This window comes from Acipenser ruthenus, chromosome 7 (assembly GCF_902713425.1).
Source record: "Acipenser ruthenus chromosome 7, fAciRut3.2 maternal haplotype, whole genome shotgun sequence".
Lineage (NCBI taxonomy): Eukaryota > Metazoa > Chordata > Actinopteri > Acipenseriformes > Acipenseridae > Acipenser > Acipenser ruthenus.
In genome coordinates this window covers 59,613,937-59,637,525 of record NC_081195.1, presented here as the reverse complement: position 1 = coordinate 59,637,525, position 23,589 = coordinate 59,613,937, and the positions used below count along the sequence as shown (strand labels likewise).

Sequence of the window (23,589 nt, the reverse complement as noted above, 5' to 3'; positions counted from 1 at the left end):
TAATAAAAAAAAAAAAAAAAGTTTTAAGCCTAATGAATTACAGGTATGTGGATTAAGTACCATTTCTATTCAATTGCAATGGCAAATGCCCTGACATCTCAAATTAAAACAAGGACATGCCTTCCCCATTTAATTATATATATATATATATATATATATATATATATATATATATATATATATATTATATATTTGAGGGCTTTTCAAGACAGTCTCATTTATTGTGAGGTCCTAGTGTAAGCTGCAGCAACACAGAACAATGAATACACTGAATAAAAGACATTACTAATGTCATAACTGATGTATTCAGCTGGCAGCTAATATTAATTGTTGTTCATCATAGCGTTATCATACAGTACATAACTCATTAAAACACTAAGCATGAAGCAAACCCGTGTTACTCCAGAATATCCCATTGATGGTAATTTAGTGTCCCATTTGAGCTCTTTTCCTTTGGAAGAGTATAAAAAAGAAGAAGCATTTCCATTTCTCCCTGCTGTCCGCTATTTGTTCTTTCTTCCAGCCTGCTATTTTTTCTACATGACTGTACGTGTCACATCTGGTTAATATAAAGCGCTCTGTTGATTTCTGTCCTTTTGCATACACCCACTTAACACTGCAGCATGTTTTCTTGTTTTTGTATTATATCAGAAACCACATTTTCTCGACTCATGACTGTTACAAAGCCACTTCTGTGTAGTGTTTTTCAATCGTCTACTGCAGTACTAGATTCAATGTTGTGCAATACTGAGAATATCCCCAGAGGCCATAAGATACAAACATCATACTGTCTTAAAATCAAACTGGGTAAGAAAAAAAAACGTCTTTGCCCCAGAAGCACGATTATGCATTATGTAAAAAATTAATTCTTGAGTGGATGTGATTCAGATTTAAAACTCCAACTGTATACTCTACTACATGTGTATAGGCATGCAAAGAAAGTATTTGATTATCCACCTTGGCGTTTTACACAGCTGAATGGGGCTTCAGTGACTGGCTTCCAATGTCCTTCGCTGGCATTTAATATGTCATGTGACACGATGATCTAGTGGTGACATCACAGACCAAGATGATGACACACAGGCAAGGTACAATGGGGTGAGTCGCAAACACGCTCGCTTTTTATTTATGAAAATAAAATAGTTGTACACAAACAAAAGACTAGTAAACAAACAAAACGACACAGTGGCTAAAATAAACAGACACAACAAGTCCACAAGTACTGGCTTTACACCAGCATGAGTAGCAATTGTTTTCAGTTATTTATCGTACTGTCTCTGTCTCCTTTCTCCAAAACTCTCATCAACCCTCTAGGAGCAGCTGTTTCACTTTTATATATGTGGCCATCTCCCAATTGGTAATTACTTGATTCATTTGGAGATGGCCATATTACGCACAAGTTTAGTTGTATGGGAAATTAACCCCATCCATGCTGTAAAACAATAACAAAACCTTGATCAAAAACACAAAACAGTACATTTAGACAATAATAATAATAATAATAATAATAATAATAATAATAATACAAAATAAACGCAGGGGCAGGGTGTACTCAGGAACAGATGTTAAGAGTGATTAGAAGAAACCTTTCTTTTTTGACATATTTGCCATGCCATGTCATGTGTTTCATTTAAACCCCAGAATGGAAAATGTCATTGTATTTCTACAAGGAGAATCTGCCCACTAATCAACACATCATATCCAAGCGCCATAAAAACACTGTGCGGGTAGCATTCATGTTGCTTCTTTTTTCTTTCGCCTCTCAGTCACACACGGCAAGGCCAAACAGGGAGAAGGACATCTTAAGGGCTACCTTCAGCAATGGATTCCATAAGGTTTCCTCCTACCAGCGAATAGGGGTGGTTATCCTCACCTTAGTGCAGAGCGGTTCGTATTTAGTTTTTGCAGGGTGCGTGGCAGGCCGGGTTCTACCTCAGTGCATTTCATGTGCTGGGGGCGGGCCCGTGTTTCAGCTGCTTACTTTTCATTCACCCTTTTCCTGTTTTTGGGGGTAGGTGGCATTGCACCACTGCAGTTGTTACGTTAATCATTCATCATCTTCATTTTTCCAGTCATGGTTTGGCGACTTTGTCTTTTTGGAGGGAGGTGACCCTACGAGTCACTTTCTATCCACGGCACTAGACTACATGATGTCATCGTGTTTTCGCTACCCGGCCAACATTTCAGATTGATGTTCAAATTAGTTTTTCTGCATTTGTACTATTTTTTCTGGTGCTGTAGTCACTTCACCAGGACCTCACTAAAAATGATCAGAGCATAGTAAAGGTAACTTAAGATGCCAACAACAATTAAATTGTAAACAGCAAATTACAAACAAGAGTGTAGAAATTAGTATTGGCAGAAAAGCAAAGCATTACAAACCATAGTGTGTACATCCCCTTTTCATAACCTATTCTACTAAGAGATGACGTTAGACAAGAATAGAAATCTATAAAAACAGGTTCCATATCTTTACAAACATACAGAACAGATAATGTCTTGTTCCCTTCACCTTTAATATGTTGACTACATCATACGGTATACAGCGAGTACACTTAATACTTAACAACCCTATCTGGAAACAATGCAATTGCATTGTACAGCAGTTTGAGTCATTGCAGCCATTTTCATGCAAGCCTTCAATGTTACCTGGGGTGTGCAGGGAGTCTTAAATTATACTAGGCTCACTACAGAAATTATACTAGGCTCACTACAGTAAGTAATTAAATGGCTTCAGTGTTTTATGCCAAAAAAAAAGATACAGGTGCATACCAAGACCTGGACAGGTTAACTGGTCCACTGTGTTGAGAGTGTAGACTTGGGAAAAGGGTTCTAGGATAGGTCCATGTGCAGGTCAAGATGTGTATCACATGGTGAGAACATCCTGAAGCATGCACAAAGTCTCATTTCAATGACCTTTGACCCCATTTACCAACATGAGGGGAACAACAATGAATGACCCAAGTTTGCTATGATGTTCGTCTTCTTTTTTTCATCAGAAAAGTGGCTAAGAGGGACCAGCTGGTTGACATAAAACACCAGTATATAATAAACCATATGTAAGTAACTGTCTAAACTTCACCTGTAATGCCTGGACATAGCTGTACATCTACCAAAACAGTAGTACAAGCCCAAAGGCTGCTTTTAAGAAGAAACTAATGGCAAGTTGTTGTTTTCACTTAAATTCAAAGATTACTGCAAAGTGTAAAATGTAATTGCTTTAGGGTCAGACACAAACTCTGAGCAGCAGAGCTGAACCAAACTGTTTTACACCAGAATAGAACAGTTCTATATGGACACATTATTTGTCAGTTTGTAGTCCTAATAAGATCTTTATTCCAATTTTCTTCCAGGACCAGAAGGGTTATTGATTATTCCTTTCTTCCGGTAATCTGAATTACACTAAAATTAGCCCAGCGAATAGAGTGAAGGAAAGCAAGCTGAGCAACTGCCAGAACAGAAGGCCATCAAGAAAAGACAGCAAAGAATGATCTAAGAAAAAGGAAAAGGAAATCAATAGGGAGCTAAACTGTTAAATGAGGAGACTCAATTCCGGTTAATCAGTCTAGATTATGTCAGACAGAAGAATCTAGGGAAAGGACTTGACTTAGTTTCAAACAATATGTAACGATGTCCAAAAACTCTCCGTGCAGTATAGAATGTAAACTCTTGAAATTCTAGCACTGGGACTAAAGGGGTATTTTGTAAATCATTTCTGTTCAACCTCCAGCCTTATCCTGGTATTATATTTAGGGCCCTGTGAAAATCGCAATTTCACAGGCTGCGTGGAAATACAATATTCTTAAGAAATAAAAATAATTTCATAATTATTTGTATTTCATACAAAACAAAAAAATCAGATTAACGAAACTGTACAGCTCTGCTATGTGCCTGCGTGTAATATTCGCCATGCACAGAGTGCTGTGCAGTGACTGTCATGTCACTATATGCAATCTAAGTGGGAAATTAAAATACTACACACTGTAAACAAGAAAATGGATGTCTCTAAAAAGGCTAAAAATGTGTCTGCAGCAGATCACATAAAGCAGTATCCAGCAGGAGTTTACACAACAATTGAGGTAAGCTGTTCTGTACGTCCTGCAACGTTAATGTACATCACTACTGAAACTAGTCTGTTGACAGCAAATATTCATTGAAAGAGAAAGGTGGAAATCCAGAGCAGTACTGCGACTGTTTTACTTGCAAAGAAACAAAAAACGGCGACTTCCATATTCCAAAAGTGCACTTATTGACTTTTGACTTGACAGAGGCGTTTGTTTGCGCAAATATCCCTTTTGAAAAACTGGACAAAAGTTACGGAAATTCTTCAGACAGAATGTAACAAATAATGGAGCGATTCCTTCATCAGTCCAGCTGAGACGTAAATACTTACCTAAAATTGCAGAGTATCACCAGCAGGAGATTATGGAACTGGTAAAACAGTCTGGTTGCTTGTCAGTGGTCACTGATGAGTCGACTGATGCCCAAGATCAGTATGGGTTACAGATTGCATTTGTTTTGCAAGACCTAAATGGTGAACATGCACCTGACGTACTAGAACTGAATGCTGTCCTGCAGATACACTTTACCTACAGGCTGTTAATTACAACACCGTTTCACAAGCTATTGTAAAGTGCTTGAAAAACTTTGATGTTATATTTGATGTCGGTGCATTTATATGTATATTTGCTATTTAAAAAAAATAATAATAATAATAATAATCTGTAGATGTAATTTATAACATATTTCCGTGCACATTAAGCGAAATACGATACTTTACCCGTGACACTGCCGTGAATTTTAAAGAAGATTTCTGCGATTTTCACAGGGCCTTAATTTTATTCAACTCCAAAATGGCATCTGTTGGCAGATGAGCAGCGGGTGTAGCCCAAGTGTTTTTTTTTTTTTGTTTTTTTTTGTGTGAACGGCTCTTTGCCAAATGTTTTCAGCATTCATCTGTGCTGTTCCAGGGTTACTTCCTGAAAGCACTAGGAGATCTATACAATCACACATCCTCAGATGTGAAGTTTTAAAAGAAACACATGATTTAGCAAACATTTATTGTAATTTTAAAACGACATCTGGTACTACACTAGATTAAAAAAATCTCTATTCGCAAGCCATACTTTCAGACTGTCTTGCACTTCCTGCACTTAACCCGACCCTTACAATGGCTTCTTTCCTGTCAACCAACCAGTTGCTTCGACATACTTTGACCCAGAAGACACTGCTGGGGAGAAATTACCAAGACAGACTTCCTGGAAGGCAAAGCAAGGCAATTGAAAACTTTTTCAGCTAATGGACAGTAGCACCTTTTAAAAAAAAATGCTATAAAATGTGTTTCTTTAAAAACTGTACATGAGACCTGTATAGTCAATGGAAGTGAAAAATAAGCGAGATTTCTGGAATTATTTTGTCAGTGTCAATTACTTTAAACGATTTAAAGCTCTCTTACACCGACAATACAAAGTCTGTTTTCTTTTATCTTGGCAGCCATGCTGAATAGACAAATTATTATCAAACTATTACTGGCGGTGGTAATCTAAACATTTTCTGTGACCTAGATAACACTGAGTTGAGGTTTAATTTGTTGTTGTTCCATCTCTTTGGTCTAATAGGTGCCTAATTCGAGATACAAGATCAAAGGACTTGTGTTACCGTTGGCAACGAACTGCAAATCATTTTTAGAAAACAGCAACTCCAATGGAGACTCCCCCAGAATCGATTTTTCAGAAGTCATATTTCAGGGGTGGGGGGGTGGTTGGGAATTCCCATTGCATAAATGTCTCGCAGTAAAACATAAAACTGTTCCATTCCATCCCTGCACTTGAGGAAAGGAGGGAATACCAGAATAGTGCAACTTCATTTTTATATTTAATTTTGCAGCATTATGGGCTCAATAAAGAACAAAGGCTGACCGATTCAGCTCTAGACAGAAAACAAGACTGCACACTTACTGCTACCTGCAGTAGGTGATGCAATTGCAATGACCAATAAATAGAAAGAACGGGCACTGAATTCACATTAGAATGGCATTCAGCCAGTCACTCAGTGTCTAATTCAAGCCGTTACTTAGTGTGTCAGAAATATCACTTATTTCAAGTCAAGTAAACAAACATCCATCAGTGTGGGCATTTGTCAAAATGTGTGTCTTCTCATCGTTTGCTCATAACCCTTGACTAGAGAAACGCATGAACACACTTTCTTCACATACTAATAAAAAGTCGTCGTAATGTATCTTTCAAGTATAATAAAGCAGACAGTGCATTTGCAGTTAATTTAAAAGGTAATTTCTCAATACCAGCCATTTCTTTATGGTTTATGTTTAATCTTAACAAAAACAATGTTCTGAACAATTTTACAAGATAAGCTCTGACCTTTTCAAAAACACATTAAATTTGACATTTAGATTTGCAGCATTTGTAGAATTCAATGCAAATAATTATTAAAAAAGGTAACTTTTTTCTTATTTTATTAAAATGTCCGTTTCTATGTTGTATATGAGATTTGCAACCAAGTAAGGAAATTAAATAGTGTCATGTTAAAGTCTAAAGGACAAAAGGTTAAAAAAGTCTGCTTGAATTTTTGTTTACCTTATTATTATTATTATTATTATTATTATTATTATTTATTTCTTAGCAGACGCCCTTATCCAGGGCGACTTACAATTGTTACAAGATATCACATTGTACATTATTTCACATTATACAGATATTACATTATTTTACATACAATACTTATACAATGAAATGCTTTGAAAAACCATTTGGTAAAAATCTAAATGCATGCATACCATAATGGACATGCATAGAAAAGAGATTGGTAGTTTCTTGATTTAAAAAAGAAATCTTGAAGAATGTTTCCTATAGAACACAGTTTTACTATATAACTACACAGACAGCCTAATTGTTAATTTCCATTCTTAACTAGTGTTTTACTGTAAAGGCTGGTTCATACTTTAGCCTTGCAACTGCTGGGAGACTTTCTACAGTAGCCATGTGAACAGCTACAGTTGAGAAGCATTCCACTCTGGCAGTCACTCTCCCTTGGGTCACCCGACAATCTCACAATTAGACAGACTAGAAATTGCTCTGAGTGATGGTCAAACGACTGACGTATAAAACAGACTAAGGGTTAAAAGGACAGAAGGAGAACTCTGCAGAATGTTAACACCTTCAAAGTTGCACACAATACTGGAGAAGCTATTTAATATGTGCAAAACAGCAATAAATCCCCCCTACAATAAGCACTTGACTGGCTTATCACATTGTGTTAGCCTCATTTTGTGCATGACGAACATTCAATTCTTAATCATCGCTTATTCAACCTAACAGATTTTTTTTTTATCCCTCTTTTTACAAACAAAAAGAAATCAGGTAAGGGAGCATAGAGGCCGCATGACCAACATGTAATTTCCTTTCTTCACAACAATGATTGTTCAATGAACCACTGCACATTTATTCAGAATATCCATGTAATCTAGACTCATACAGTTACAACAGAAACCAGAAGCAGCAGGGCTGCTCAAGAGTAATCAAGAGATCAACATATTATTTTAAGATTTAATCTAAAGCGTACTATGTATCTGGTCGTTATCACAAATACAATTATTGCCATTTCTACTTGTAAATAACATTGAACACTTTTCATGGCAGGACATCAAATTTAACTCCCATCTGGAGAATTCTTCAGGTTGGCCTCAGTTCAGGTTCATGCATGTAATAACCCATTAAGTGCCATTGTCCTCATTTGAAGACAGGCTACTTTGTAATTTGTTTAAGCATTTTTAACTGGCATCTACTTGTTATTTTAATTCTCTCTTTAACTATATTTTTATGAAACTTAACTTACTCTAATTGTGTTAACCGCAGGTGTCAAGTCTAAATGCAAACCCACAGTGATGATAAAGCTCAGTTTTCTATGTGTTGAGCTTCATACAGTAGCTGGCTTGAAATTTTACTGGTCTAATTACATGCATGTCTAACCTGACTTTCCTCAAAATAGGATGCAGCAGTCTGTAGCCAAAATGCAGGATTTCATTTTCCGTGAAGAAACGTTGATTTAGAATGTGTCATGTTACGTAAATACAGCTTGTGTTTTGATTTTTTCAAATACAGCCAACCTCAGTTAACACGACACCCCACGGGGATGCCATTTAGTATTGACTTATCCAAGGTGTCGAGTTAACCATGGGTGCACATGAGCCATGGCATTAACATGCATATAATTATAAGTAACAGGACTCACACGTTTACAGTATTACAAGTTTAATTTTAGGTAAATGTCCTTATGAAAACGGTTGAAAGAACTGCAGTGAATAAGGCACGAGAGGGCATGGGTTGTGCTGGATATTGTCACTTCTTGGTGCACTGTTAAGCACGAGACGCAATCGAGCCTTATTGCTTTTATAAAAGATTTATAAATGTTTTATAAAAAAAGAAAGGAGAAATCTGTATAGTTTCTAAAGATTTATTAACATTTTGAGGTATAACCTTCCACAACAGAAAATAGTCCCTATGAACATATATATATATATATATATATATTTTTTTTTTTTCTTAATAAAGACTTTAAATAACTATACAAACCTTGCTTAGATGTGTTTCAGTTCATTCTTCCGACTTAAAATAATTCAAAAAAACCTTGCTTAGTTATACATCTGTGATGTGTTTGTCTTCCTGCATAGTCTAGGTAACGTTGTTGCATACCAAACAGCACAAGAGCTCAAACTTGGAATGAAGATTATTAAGTAAGTAATTTAAAGTCAAATTGTATTTGTTTTTCTTAAAGCCAGTCACGTAAGCGTTAACAGACCAGTGTGTTTGTTTTGTGGTATTAATTTCATTTCGATTTTTTTTTCTAGTACGTCAATGTTACATTTTTGTCTGGTTGGTACTACAAATAAAATACCAAAACAACGTCTTGTTTAAAACAGCAAACTGATTCGTAGTGCAAATTAATATAAACTGCAAGATATGAAAAGACACCTTGATGACAGGAGGTATTTTGACAGGTGTTTTCTTTGATTTTGGTGGCGCAATGATACGTGGTTAGCACAGATGCAGTGATTTGCCTTTGTTCTTAAGTAGTTCCTAATCGTGACATTGAGCTGGATATTGTGACGGCTTGGAATACTGATGGACCAATCAGCATGCAGCATTCTAACAATCTGTTTTATAATTTCAGTATACAGTATTGTACAAACTCTGTACAACTCGTATAGTTAGATTCAAATAAGAATTAATAAAATAACTGCGTTATTTTTACTAAAACAATCCAACCACAAACTATGCACAGACTGTTGACTATATTTTAGTCATTGGCTTGTACTGTCTAATTTGACAGCTTAAACAGCAAAAGTTTAACAAACGTACATTCTACAGAATTAACTCACTGAACAAAAACAATAAAACTTAGTTTCACACAGAAATTGTTGATTGGTTTACATGCAAAAACATGCGCTTTAAAAGTTCTGCTGACAAACTTGTTACCCCAAATAACCTGAGCTTTAAAGCCAATTGAACGAGAATTAATTTTTCGCTTCTCATTCATTATGAACTGACACTGTAACAAGCTGCACTTGGTAGTTACGAATGAATGAATGAACGATCTGTTACCAGTCAGAGGTCAGTCACGTAGAGTTCAGTCACGCGAAACAACAGTGTTGAGTTATCCACTAGTCTTTCTAATAGTTTTTATCCCTTCGGTACCGGTAATAAATGTTGAGTTACGAGTAAAGCGTGGTAAAAAATGAAGGCACGATGCACATATTTTATATGGAGAAAATCCGGGACCAAGACTGTCTGTCGAATTAAGCGAAGGTGTCGAGTTATCCACCACTCGAGTTAACCGAGGTTGAATGTAAATTAATTTGGTACTTAATGGGTTGAACAGACCAGCAAGTAGCAAGGTTCGAGGTAAGCTTTTTTTTTTTTTTTTTTTTTTTTTTAAAAACATCCATTTCTAGAATGGCACTAATTGTCCCTTGTAATTAGGGGGTATTTTCTAATTATCCAGAATTTAATGTGTTGATTCCTTAATTATTCTTTCGATCAGTTTAGCTGGAGTGGCTATACGGACATCTGGAGGTTTAGGACTGAACTGCAGGTTAGTTCTGTTGTTTTAATTCTCCCGTGAATTTCACAGGACCCTAGTTATCAGCTATTCTCGACCGAATAAAATAGCAAACTACCAATAAGTTCCAATTACAAAACACATACTGGAATATCAAATGCAAAGAGTCAACCGATTGCTCTGTCCTTTGCAAAACTGTAGTCCCCCCACCCCCCTGATTAAAATGCCGAAGTCTCAAATAGGCTCACTCTAAACCCATTTAACTTAAGATGGCATTTTGAATTTATTATGGTGTTAATGTGTTAGCACTCACAGCTTGTTATAAAAACTTGTAATGGACTAGGGGCAAGATAAAATAGCAAGTCGACCCATTGGAATCATGTGACAGGACATAGTTCTATTCTGTTGGAAGACCTTCTGTAGAATGTAGAGATTAAGTTTTTCGATAAACAGCCACATGATTTACCAGCAAGCTGTTTACACAACCACAGTGGCGCCAGCTTGTTGTTGCTCTTGAATTCGGTTCCCCATTTTCAGATTTTCCTTTTATAAAAGATAAATCTTTGTCCACTAAGACTTCAGTATTTATCTTGTTTTAAAGTTTTGAAAGCAACAATGTGTTAACCCTTCAGACAGTACAGTATCTGGTCACCCTACTGTAGATTGATGCAAACAGTTTGTTACTATAGCCTGACAGTTATATGCAGTTAACCAGAGTGCAATTATCAGTACATGATATGTGCATTCTCAAAAGAAATGTGCTTAATAATTTATATAAAGTACAATACAAAACAACTTTCTTTGTTGAAAATGACTAATGATTACATAAAAAAATGGGAAGATCATTTTAACTGTCACTAATATCAAGTAAATAAATTAACACAAATCAAAAATACTTTAAATCTACAGGCTGTTTAATTCTCCTGAACTATACTTGGGCATAGTACTGTTTTAAAGTATTTATATTAATTTGTGTATGCAAGGATGTAAAATTATGCAGTGTTCAATAACACAAAGTGGAATACACAAGGCAAGATCCACTAATCATTTCTCCAGTGCTGTGTTTGAACCAGTTTGTGTTCTTTAAGTGAAAAACACAGGTTATGTTTCAAGTCTAGCACTGTGGATCAATGTAGCTGAAACTATCCGACCCAAAGATACAAGCAAAGGCCTACTTAAGTTAAATATGGAATGAACTTACCTTCCCTTTGTTGTCTTTTCTTTCCATTCATCTGGGTTTTAATTGTACTTTCCTGTCTATGAACAATCTTTAAACAGAGTTGCTCTATGCCTCGTTATTTCTTTAGCTTTATGTTCTAATCTGTTTTCCTCTTTAGCTTGCGTCAGTTTGTATTTTTATGTTGAAGCTGTCTTTCTTTGCCTCTTATTCTATCCTCCCATTTTCTCTTGCTGCTGCTTAAACTTTCTAAACATTGTTGTGGTCTTGCTGTATACAGAAGGTTATGAGTTTTGGCTGATAGTTTCATGTGATCACGAAGCATTTCCGCTCATGGAATTTGTGATAAATAATGCATACTCTATGACTGCTGTCACGTAGAGGTTCTACAGTGGAAGTGTGATCCTAAAACATACTGAAAATAAATGGAAGGCGGAAATGTTTCTGATCTTCAAAAATATCTTCCCTCGGCTCTAAACTCCAGTTACCGGGTAGGCCTACTTGTTATTCTGGTGCTTAATGTCCCATATCAAATTATTATTGCTTGTGGATTTGTTTACCTCTTCAGTTTTGAATACTTATGTTACAACATTTTTTGTAGACTACAAATGTTGTTAGCCTCATGACCCATACAGGCCTAAATATTGTAGCACTTTCTGTCTGACCACAATTACTTCAATACTTGTCAGAGGGCACACTTATATCATGTTAATTCAACAAATTGAAATACACCAATTTAGACATTCTGGTTATATCCAGAACCTCCACCTTCATGGCAAATTAACATCTGGTAAACTCACATTTCCCTGTACTGTTAGATTAGAGCAGCAGCATTTTGATATTCTGGTCAGAAACCCTCTTAGGAGGTTGGGTGTTCTTTTCAATCTACATAATTTTGAAAGCATATGTGACAATCTGAACCTCTCAAAATGTTAATGCAAGTTCTCATTGTCTGTCTGTCCACTTCAACAATGCGTCTCTTTACCACTTTAATTAAACTATGTGGACCTCGCACGTATTGTTGCAAGATGATTCAACACTCAATTGGTTTTCACATTACAGAAGAAAACCGCCGGTATGTTTCTGGAAATGACAACAGCTAAGCCACAATAAATATTACTAAGCGGTGCAATCATTCAAGGGGGCTGATTCCACTTCACGTATTCTCAGATCAAACTCGTGTGATTAGAAGAAAATTGATCAGGTAGTCCAGTGTAAATTATTTAAAATAGATCAGAATCGTGTAATATTACAATAATTTCTGATTGTATGCAGGGATTTTTTTTCCTGCTTTTAAAAATGAATTACTATACATTTCAATTACATTACGATAGGTTTGCAAACACACAACAGAATGTTTTTGTTGATCATTTTCTGTATGGGAATTTCATAGAGTAGCAGTAAACACCACTGCGTCCAAATGGTCTAGAACAGAGCAAGTGACAGTAAAAAGTACTACTAGGTGCCAATTCCCTTTGCTCTTTAGAGATCGACAATACTATTTCATTGGAATTGCAATCTTGTTAATGCAGAACCGGTCGGCTAACAACAAAACACACCATGCAATTACTTAGATGAGGCCTGCATTCAATCAAAGCCGAGTCCCCATTTTAAACTCCCCTATTACCTTCTCTGTATTTCTTGCGGAGTTTCCTGTGCACACTCTTCACCACTCCGGATAATTTTTCCTGTTCCAGTTTCTTATTTTGGCCCTGTCCCGGTTCGGTAACTCTCTCCCTAACCCAAATATCCATCATAGTACTCGAAACCGCTCCTCCCCTAGTCTCCGGCAAACAAGGTAGCAAACCAACAAAACGCAATCTGATTGCCTGTCCCTGAGACGTGGGCAGGACTGACAGAGGAAATAACCAATCTAAGGGAAGTGGAACTATAGGGGTTATTGGGTTTTGACTTTAGCACGTAATTGACTAACAAACCATAAAGGTCTGATGCAAGGCTCGTGCCTCCGTCCTATTGCTGTACACACACACACACACACATTATACACGTTGCAGTCATCACGCAGTGTATTTAAAATTAAGTTGTTTCTAAGTTGTTTTTTCCCCCACTTCACCAGTATTAAGTTTAAGGCTTCAGCAAAGAGTAGATTTGTTTGTTCTTTTCAAAAGTGCATTTTATAGATGATAATGTTTAGCAGGAAGTATTAACACGTGGATTGGGATTTGTTTTTTTGTTTTGTTTTTTTACTGCTTTCTAATTAGTATAATAATATATGTATTTTTATATAGCACATTTCGTAGTGGACCAAAGCGCTTTACAGAGGTAGGCTGTGAACTATGCATTATATGCAGTCATTTACAATAGGACATTGATTTAACATCTCATCTGCAGGATGGTCACACAGTGAGTCAGTTAGTCAGTGGCAGATGTGGGATTTGAACTGGTGACCTTCTGCTTACAAGCCCTGGACTTTAACCACACTGCCTCCAACACAATTGTTTATACATACAATCCATCTACTTACGTCTATTGTTTTTGTAACGTTTCTTTAAATTATTAATATGAGGTTATGTTGCTTTTGTTATCCTCTGGACTGTTTATCTTGACTTGAATATTGTATGCTTTGTGTGATGCATTGTGTACAGTACGGATCATGACTGCTCTGCTACACCACCTGCTCACATACCCTGGGACGGGACAGCAAACTTCTCAGGAAGCAGTTTGAACCATTAAACTTCAACACATCTATTCCAGCACACTTCAGACGATCAGGTAACAAACCATTGCGGCTGCCTCGGCAGGCAGATTTCGAGTGCAAATTCACCTTGGTTCACTGCTGGCTGGCAGTGTACACATGCAAGAGTCACTCTCCCCACCTATTTTAGACATGGTTGGCCAACCAAGGCTGAGGGAGAGTAACTCATTATTCTACTGGGATGATGTCTGCCTTGCAAGTGTACAGTTGTTACAAGGACTTGCACATGAGCAAGGCCATTTATTTTCAGTGTTTCCATACTGTGGGTACAAATTGTTTCCAGGTTTTACAAAAAACTAACGGTAGTTTTTTAATAGGTTTTCACGCAAAATGTGTCCCATAAATTTCCAAATTTCAACCAAGAAATCCATGACTACCCTTGGTAGATACTGTACATGATTCAGTTTTAGTGCAATAAGAGGCTGGATGTCTAACACACTGTGTAGTGACACGGTTTAACTTCAAATAGATGATGCCTCTTAATGGTTATGAGTTCCACCTGCCTCGTGCACTTCACTCTTGTATCTCTTTTTTAAACCTTTTTGAGCCTTCTGTTAGTGTTATTAATTGATGTGGAAATGCGTGTAATGTACCCATTAGATTCTGTTCTAATGCTTCAAGCTGTAAAGTCTCAAAGGACTTTTGGAAATGAGACGGCTTCAACTCAATGACTTTCTCCTGTTTAAATATGTTATATAAGCAAATAAATATGTGTGCAGAATGGTATAAGATGCTGGTTGTATTTTTGTTCCCTTTTTATTAAGGCTCCAATTTATTCGGTCGTCTTGTAGTTTAGGTCAGATTAAATTATCATTGGACTGGCTTTTCAACAGTGTCTAACGTTGAGGCCTATTTACTAAACTTATTTACACAGCCTGTTTTATGAGTAGGTGTAACGGGGCAAGTGTTACATACGTGGGTCGTGAATAATAATGAGTCAGACACAGAGCATTGGGTGTTGGAGATTTAATAACACACAGGTGCTGCCACTAGGGTACCAGCAAATAAGAAAACACTACAAAACAAAGCTAAAAATATAAGTTTGCCACACAAGGTGAGCGCTAGTCTCACTAAAAGAGACGTCCTGCTCCAGGAACCTACTATACTACGAAACCCTCTATACTGGCTGGGATCAACATCCCCTAAACTAACCTACTGCTGTTGCTCCCGAAGTCCCGGCCCCCCAGGGACTCTGGGTCTTTATGACAGTCCTGGCTGGGCAGAGCCTTCACAGGCACCATCTTGTAGTTGAAGGGTTCCGTAGGAGTTATCCATTGGAGTTATAATAAACAGTTAGGATGGATACACGACACAAAAGCACTTTAGTTCTCACCTTCAGCAAACCAAAACAGCTGCTTGAGTTCAATGAGAATCTTAAACAAGCAAAAGGAAAATAACCTTTAATGTTAAAAGTTGTGATTTCTTTTTTGTTGTTATTAACTCATTTGTTTATGGGCATGTTTTATAATATTGGATAGAGGAATCCCAGCTGTATGTTTATGTTGCAGAGTGAGCTAATATTTTCTTTGCTTTTTTGAAACCCAGCCATGACAGTAAGGCAGAGAAGTGCCAGCTAACAGTTGTGTTTCTGGAAGATTTGTTTCCAATGACAGCAGCCAGGCCATGTCTGAGTGAGTAACTAGACTTGGAAAAAAAAGGTTTGTATTGCAGTATGCTCTTTTTCTGTCTAGAGATATCCATAATTTAAGAAATACAACAGAATTTTTTGTCAAGTTAATTTTCAGTTTCAAGGTGCCCCACTATTTGTATATAAAGTAATTTCTATATATGAAAATTAAGAGATAATGTGCTGAATACTATAAATTGCTCATGCTGGCTACTTTAAAAAAAGCTTTTATTCATATCAGAGAAGCTTGCGTTGTAACACAATCACCTTGGTACAGGTTTTGTTCATCAAAAATGTAAATATGTGGTAGCAGAGGCCAATGTGTTAATATTTTCAATTAATGACAATATTAACAGATTTAAATAAATAGGATGACTACTGTAGTTTTCACAATCTCTTCCAAGGCCTCTCCTGATTGAGACTATTAGGACAGTTTTAGAGGATGTGTAAGCCACTGTGACAGAGATCGAATGAGTCTTAGTGTTAGATCTCCCTCTCGACCTGTGAGAGCACGGTATACGAGGAACAGAGTACCCTTAATGAAATGGCACGACAATTTATTCCGTAGGGTAGATGGAAGTCGGTCAGTTCGGAAGGGGGCGGAGCCATGGCACCCGAGCTCAGTGACCCAGACGGTAAGCGGCGTGGCATCCGAGGACTGGAGGAGCGGATGCGCTCGTTAACCTCGGGGTCATGGGCGAGGGTATAAATAGGGGGCATGGCTTGAGTGATCGGTTCCTTTGCATATGGTTAAGTTTAATAACCGAGAAGGAGCCCGTACTGTGAGGAAACCGTGAGTGTTCTGTGTCTGTGTATTAACACTGTGTGTCTTGTGTGTTATTTGTCACAGAGGATTACTGAGCACGATCCGGAGCTGCAGCCGCAGGCCAGCGAAAAACCCGGACTTCACCACTCACCTTTCACTACCAACTGTCTTTGTGTTTGCACCTTTTAGCACTTGAATCACGCACTGTCTTTTGTGTTCGTGTTTAGTGTGGGTGTCGGAACGGGACTTTGGGGTTGCGGGTCAAACCCGCGGGATTATAAATTAGAAGTGATACACGCCGCTGTATCACTTCCAGCACTATTATCATTTACAGGTTTTGCCTTGAGGCTCTGGACATTTACAAAAATAAATAAACACCCTTGCACCTGTACCAACGTCTGTCTGTGTGATTCTTCTGCACTGCACTCACCTGCACGTCATTACCACTTTGCCACACGTGGTCGTCAGAAGTAAGAGATGGACTACGCCACACTGTCGGCGCTGCTGGAGCAGCTGGACAGCAGACGGGAGGGGGAGGAAAGACGGAGAGAGGAGAGGTACACCGCGCTGATCGAGAGGGTCGGGCTGGCAATACCTCCCACAGCATCAGCGGAGCGCGGCTTCATAGCGCCCAAAGCCAGGACGCATAAAATGACGGCGGATGATGATCCAGAGGCATACCTGGTGGCATTTGAGCGGCTGGCTACCACCGCGTCATGGCCCCGACAGTTCTGGGCAAGCCAGCTGGGACCCTGCCTGATTGGGGAAGCGCAGGCAGCATACCAGGCAATGGGGGATGACGACGCCGCTCAATATGACCTGGTAAAGCTGGCTATTCTCCGCCGTCTGAATATTACGCAGGAAACGCACCGAGTGAGGTTCAGGGAGTACAGGAGGTCCCCGAACGTACGCCCCAGGGTGGTCGCGCAGAAGCTCTGTGACCACATGATACACTGGCTCACCCCGGCGCTAAAAACAACTGCCCAGATGGGGGAGGCCATCGTTATTGAGCAGTTTTGTCATGTGGTCGGCGCCGAGACCCAAGGATGGATACGGCGCCACAACCCCGACACCCTGGAACAGGCAGTCAAGCTCGCTGAGGACTTCGAGGACTCCCTGGTATCCGCCCAGACCGGGCTACTCACCCCACCTCAACGGAGCGGCCGAGCCCCACCTCCTCTCTCTGCTCCATCAGCCCCACCACCAGGACCGGTTCAACGACCTCCAAGAGCACCAACCCCAATGGGCGACCTTGCCTCCTCTTCATGGAGACCAAGGTTGGCCCCCAGCGGGGGTAGAGGTGCTGCCCCTGCCCCGTTGCCATACCAGCAGCGGGACAGACCATTTAATACTGTGCCCTCCTTTCCCCCTACCTGTTTTAGGTGCCGCCAGCCGGGACATCAGGCTAGGTCATGCCCATCTGCGATGGAGTGTGACGTGGCCGTCTGTAATCTGGCATCTGAAGCGGGTAAGCGAGGGAAAAATGGTCGGGAGGGGCCTTGTATTGTTAAGGTGATTTTTGGAAATGTGAAGACCCATGCATTAGTGGACACAGGGTGTGGTCAGACCTTAATTAGAGCATCTCTCTTGGGCGGTATGGTGTGGCAGCCACAAGGTCAGGTGGCGATCTCCTGTATCCATGGAGACACGGCAACATACCCCACAGTAAAAGCATATTTATCGGTCGGTCCGATGAAACGTTCCCTGGTAGTTGGGGTAGCGGAAAGGTTACCACATCCCATTATTCTGGGTCGGGACTGGCCCAACTATAAAGATTTATTGAAATTAAGGGCAGTCCCGGCCATACACGCAAATGTGGCAGAAAAAGTAGAAGGGGAAATAATTGGTAATGTTTTTCCCTTTCAAGCGGAAATGTTCTCTTCCCTGTTCCGGGCCGAAAAAAACAAACAAAGAGAGAAGGCTGCGGAAATGGGAGGGAGCGTTAATGAGACAAGGCTGGGGGCTGGTGGGAGCCTGTTATAACGGTGAAAAACGTCAGTCAAAGGGGGTCGGAACGCAGTGTGACCGAGAGGGCGAGGTTACTGGGCCATCAAGGGCAGATGTTACTCCCGCCCCGCTCAATATACCGGACATGTGGCACTCGAATGTGAACCTAGTGTGGGAGCAGGACAATGACCCATCACTGGTGCACATTCGGGGACAGGTCCGGTCCATTGAAGGTAAGGATGTTGAAGGCGCTGGGGCACTAGTATTTCCACACTTCATTATCAAGGGGCAATTACTATATAGGGTAAACCTGGCCGCGGGCACAGGACATCCTGTAACACAATTATTGGTTCCCCCGTCTTGTCGGCTGGAGGTCATGAGGCTGGCGCATGATATCCCTTTTGCGGGGCACCTCGGAGTTGACAAGACAAGGGAACGGATATTGGCTCGATTCTTTTGGCCAGGTGTTTATAAAGAAGTGTCGAAATATGTAGCCACATGCCCAGACTGCCAGAGAGTAGCGCCGGGTCGAGTGCGCCCCGCCCCTTTGGTCCCACTGCCGATTATTTCCACCCCCTTTGAACGCATCGCAGTGGACATAGTCGGCCCTTTGCTACCTTCTGACTCCGGGTATACGCATATATTAGTGGTGGTAGATTACGCAACGCGATACCCAGAGGCAGTTCCATTGAGGTCCACTAGTGCTGCTGCGATAGCCAAAGAACTAGTGCAGATTATGGCAAGAGTAGGGATCCCCAACGAGATATTGACTGATCATGGAACTAATTTCTTGTCAAACACGCTACAGCAGGTATATAAATTACTAAAAATACGTCCCATCAGAACGTCGGTTTACCATCCACAGACGGACGGTTTGGTGGAACGTTTTAATCAGACTCTAAAGGCGATGCTGAGACGATTTGTGAATCAGGAGCAAAAACATTGGGCATCGCTTCTCCCCTACCTCCTTTTTGCAGTGAGAGAGGTGCCGCAGAGTTCGACAGGGTTCTCCCCCTTCGAGCTCTTGTACGGCCGACAGCCTCGCGGCATCCTCGATCTGTTGAGAGAGGGGTGGGAGGAGCACAAAGGCTCGTCCAAAAATGTAGTGCAGCATGTGCTCCTACTGAGAGATCGCCTAGATTTGGTCGGTCGTTTGGCCCAAGACAATCTCAGATCGGCTCAGCATCGACAACAGCAGCATTACAATCAAAATGCATTAATCCGAACCTTTCGACCTGGAGACAAGGTAATGCTGCTACTTCCCTCAGCGGAATCCAAACTATGTGCTAAATGGCAAGGGCCATATGAGGTGATTCGGGCTATAGGAAAGGTGAATTACGAAATTAAACAGCCCGATCGCCGTAACAAAAAAGAAATTTATCACATAAATTTATTAAAGCCCTGGCAGGCAAGAGAGGTGTTATTTATAGCCCCAGGCAATATAGAGGATGATTTAGGGCCCGAGCTAGAACCCTCTAGCACAAAGAACATTTCGATGGGGGAACAGTTACTTCCTGATCAGCAACGTGAACTACGTAGGTTAATTGAGGAATTTAGCGATGTTTTTTCTAACACGCCCGGTAGAACTAACCTCGCTGAATATGACATTATCTCTCCCCCAGGTGTCACAGTGCGAGAGAGACCTTACCGGGTCCCGGAAAGTCGACGGAGTGGCGTTCGCAAAGAGGTATGGGACATGCTCGAACTTGGGGTGATTGAGCCTTCCAGGAGCGAGTGGTGCAGTCCAATTGTGATAGTGGCCAAAAAGGACGGCACCAACCGCTTCTGCGTTGATTTCCGCAAGGTAAACGCTATTGCCAAGTTTGATGCGTATCCCATGCCTCGGGTCGACGAACTCCTAGATAGACTGGGGACGGCGAGGTTCATCTCCACTCTGGATCTGACGAAAGGATATTGGCAGATCCCGTTAACTCGTAGGTCTAGAGAGAAAACCGCATTTTCAACACCAGAGGGGCTGTTTCATTTTACAACCATGCCGTTTGGGTTACATGGTGCGCCTGCTGCCTTCCAGAGACTGATGGACCAGGTTTTACACCCACATCGTGAATATGCGGCAGCGTATATTGATGATGTGGTCATTTACAGCTCCACCTGGCGAGAGCATTTGGCTAGGATCACAGCCGTCCTTCAGTCTCTAAGGGCAGCCCGGCTGACAGCTAACTTGCGAAAATGTGCGTTTGCCAAAAGAGAAACACAATATTTGGGATTTGTAATGGGGAATGGCAGGGTGAAACCCGTTGTCTCCAAGGTCCAGGCCTTGGTAGACGCGGCAATCCCCAAAACCAAGGCTCAGGTGCGGTCGCTACTGGGGTTAGCCGGTTATTACCGCCGCTTTATCCCCGAGTATGCCACAGTGGTTAATCCCTTAGTTGACCTCACCAAAAAGAGCGCACCAAATTTAATTAAATGGTCAGAAGAATGTCAGGGGGCGTTTAATACTGTTAAGCAGAGACTTTGCCAGGCCCCTGCTCTCATCACTCCAGACTTCACTAAGAGATTCATCCTCCACACCGATGCTTCGGATGTCGGTTTGGGTGCAGTCCTGTCTCAAATGGTAGGCGGAGTAGAACACCCTGTTCTGTACATAAGTAAAAAAATGCTCCCTCGGGAGCGCAACTACTCCGTCGTCGAAAAAGAGTGTTTGGCCATGAAATGGGCTACTCACTCTTTAAGATACTACCTGCTGGGACACTCATTTGATCTTGTCACTGACCATGCCCCACTCAAGTGGTTAAGCACAATGAAGGACAGCAATGCCCGGATAACTCGGTGGTATCTGGCATTGCAGCCCTTCATGTACCATATGGTACACCGTGCAGGGAAAGACCACCAAAATGCGGATTATTTTTCCCGGGAGGGGGGAGTAATGGGAAAGGTAGGTTTAGCCGAGTGTTCCTTCGGCTCCACTCTGAGCGGTGGGATATGTGACAGAGATCGAATGAGTCTTAGTGTTAGATCTCCCTCTCGACCTGTGAGAGCACGGTATACGAGGAACAGAGTACCCTTAATGAAATGGCACGACAATTTATTCCGTAGGGTAGATGGAAGTCGGTCAGTTCGGAAGGGGGCGGAGCCATGGCACCCGAGCTCAGTGACCCAGACGGTAAGCGGCGTGGCATCCGAGGACTGGAGGAGCGGATGCGCTCGTTAACCTCGGGGTCATGGGCGAGGGTATAAATAGGGGGCATGGCTTGAGTGATCGGTTCCTTTGCATATGGTTAAGTTTAATAACCGAGAAGGAGCCCGTACTGTGAGGAAACCGTGAGTGTTCTGTGTCTGTGTATTAACACTGTGTGTCTTGTGTGTTATTTGTCACAGAGGATTACTGAGCACGATCCGGAGCTGCAGCCGCAGGCCAGCGAAAAACCCGGACTTCACCACTCACCTTTCACTACCAACTGTCTTTGTGTTTGCACCTTTTAGCACTTGAATCACGCACTGTCTTTTGTGTTCGTGTTTAGTGTGGGTGTCGGAACGGGACTTTGGGGTTGCGGGTCAAACCCGCGGGATTATAAATTAGAAGTGATACACGCCGCTGTATCACTTCCAGCACTATTATCATTTACAGGTTTTGCCTTGAGGCTCTGGACATTTACAAAAATAAATAAACACCCTTGCACCTGTACCAACGTCTGTCTGTGTGATTCTTCTGCACTGCACTCACCTGCACGTCATTACCACTTTGCCACAGCCACTAAGCATTAATGACATGGGTATGCATATAGGTACATTTCATAAACACATTTACAAAGAATTTTCATTTTCCTTTAAGGTTTAGAACTACTCTATATTAATGTGAAAAAGGGGGTCCTATTTACAAAGTATTACATAATGATTTTTCAAAATCTGTTTTATGAATAAAATCAATGTATGCATTTATTGGCTAATGCGGTTAAAGAATCATTATTACTGCAATAATTACAGAAAAAAGTATCCTTAATTGTGTTATGTTAGCGACTCATTTTAATGTACTGTTCATACAATTCCATATCATAAAGAAAACATCAAGATTGTGACCCAAAAGACTAACCATTACATGCAGTATGTGAGGATTATATCTCTGTTCTGCGAGGCATTTGCTAATGAGTGTTGGCTACATATCAGCAATGAGTTATCAAGTATCTGTGAGTGATGTAACTGGCACAAATGAACTGGGGAACAACATGAAGAAAATGAGGTGAAGCACTAATTCTTTGAGTTGGCGGACTTCCCATTTTATAGTGGTGCAACAGTGTACACATGTGGCATTAAACCCACCCGCCATGCATGGAATTGATTTGCTCAACAGGACTCGTGTTCATGCCATCAACGTGCATGTTGTGGTGTTTGATACCCACTGAGTATGGCCTCTGCTAGGTACCATATTAGACTCCTGTATGCTAGTAAGTCTTACATTATAAATCAGAGCAAGCAGCTTGCCAAAACTTCCCCCAGTAGCAGCTCAATCATCTCAGCAAGTTATTTCTTGTGATGTGTTACTTTTTCAGTATCCCCCGACACGTGGCTTGCTGTGCCGCATTGAGAAACTTAAGCAGCTTTTTTCATCTCCAAATTATCTGTGGCCACATAAAGAACACATTTTAAAGCAGCTTTTATTATTATAAAAAAAAAAATTTAAAAAGTTTTTTTACTTAATTCGATGGCTGCAAGATCACCTATTTACCAATCTGGATGACAGAAGATCAATGGGCAACCTCCATTCCTGCTGTCAAGCCAGTCGTCTCTTTTTGCCCTCAGAACCGAAGCAAAAGTCTGGACTTGCTGGGCGTGTCATAGAATCACAAAGAGGAAAACCATCCCTGTTATACCTCCCTATCAATGCAGGCCAGTACAGCAGGCTTCAGTTTTATGTAGAATGTTGTTGCAAACATGGTATGCGATTTGGGTTGATTTCTTCACTGAGAAGTGCTATAAATCATAGACCATGGTAAGATTTGTTGGCACATGCTAGTTTTCCTGTAGCAAAACCAGTAAATCAATCCTAAACTTAACTGTTGTACAGTTAGTGGCTATTCCAAATTAGCCAATGCGGAGGACTGAATGAAGGTGGGCTGCAGTTCTTTGTGATGTCTGTAAGGCCTGCCAGAGCAAAGCAGCAATGTCCAAGAAGGATGACAAGAAATCTTTGTACAGATAAAAGGAACTTGTGCTGAAAGTCCGCTGTGTTATCAATTGTATTAAATAAGTGAAAAAAATCATTCAACCCTGATAAATTTATTGATAAAATGACTGTCTCTGTGTTTATCTGTCATATCAGAGTC

At 40.5% G+C, this 23,589-nt stretch overlaps 1 protein-coding gene across 1 annotated transcript in view; it reads right to left on the bottom strand.

The window, feature by feature from the left end:
- Positions 1-13,138, bottom strand: part of bmt2 (base methyltransferase of 25S rRNA 2 homolog) — a 51,347-nt gene extending 38,209 nt beyond the window's left edge. The window contains exon 1 of the mRNA XM_034027068.3: positions 12,879-13,138. Coding sequence (XP_033882959.3) covers positions 12,879-13,008 — 130 coding nt within the window. The 5' untranslated portion in view covers positions 13,009-13,138. The remainder of the gene's footprint in view (positions 1-12,878) is intronic.
- Positions 13,139-23,589: the final 10,451 nt, after the last annotated feature.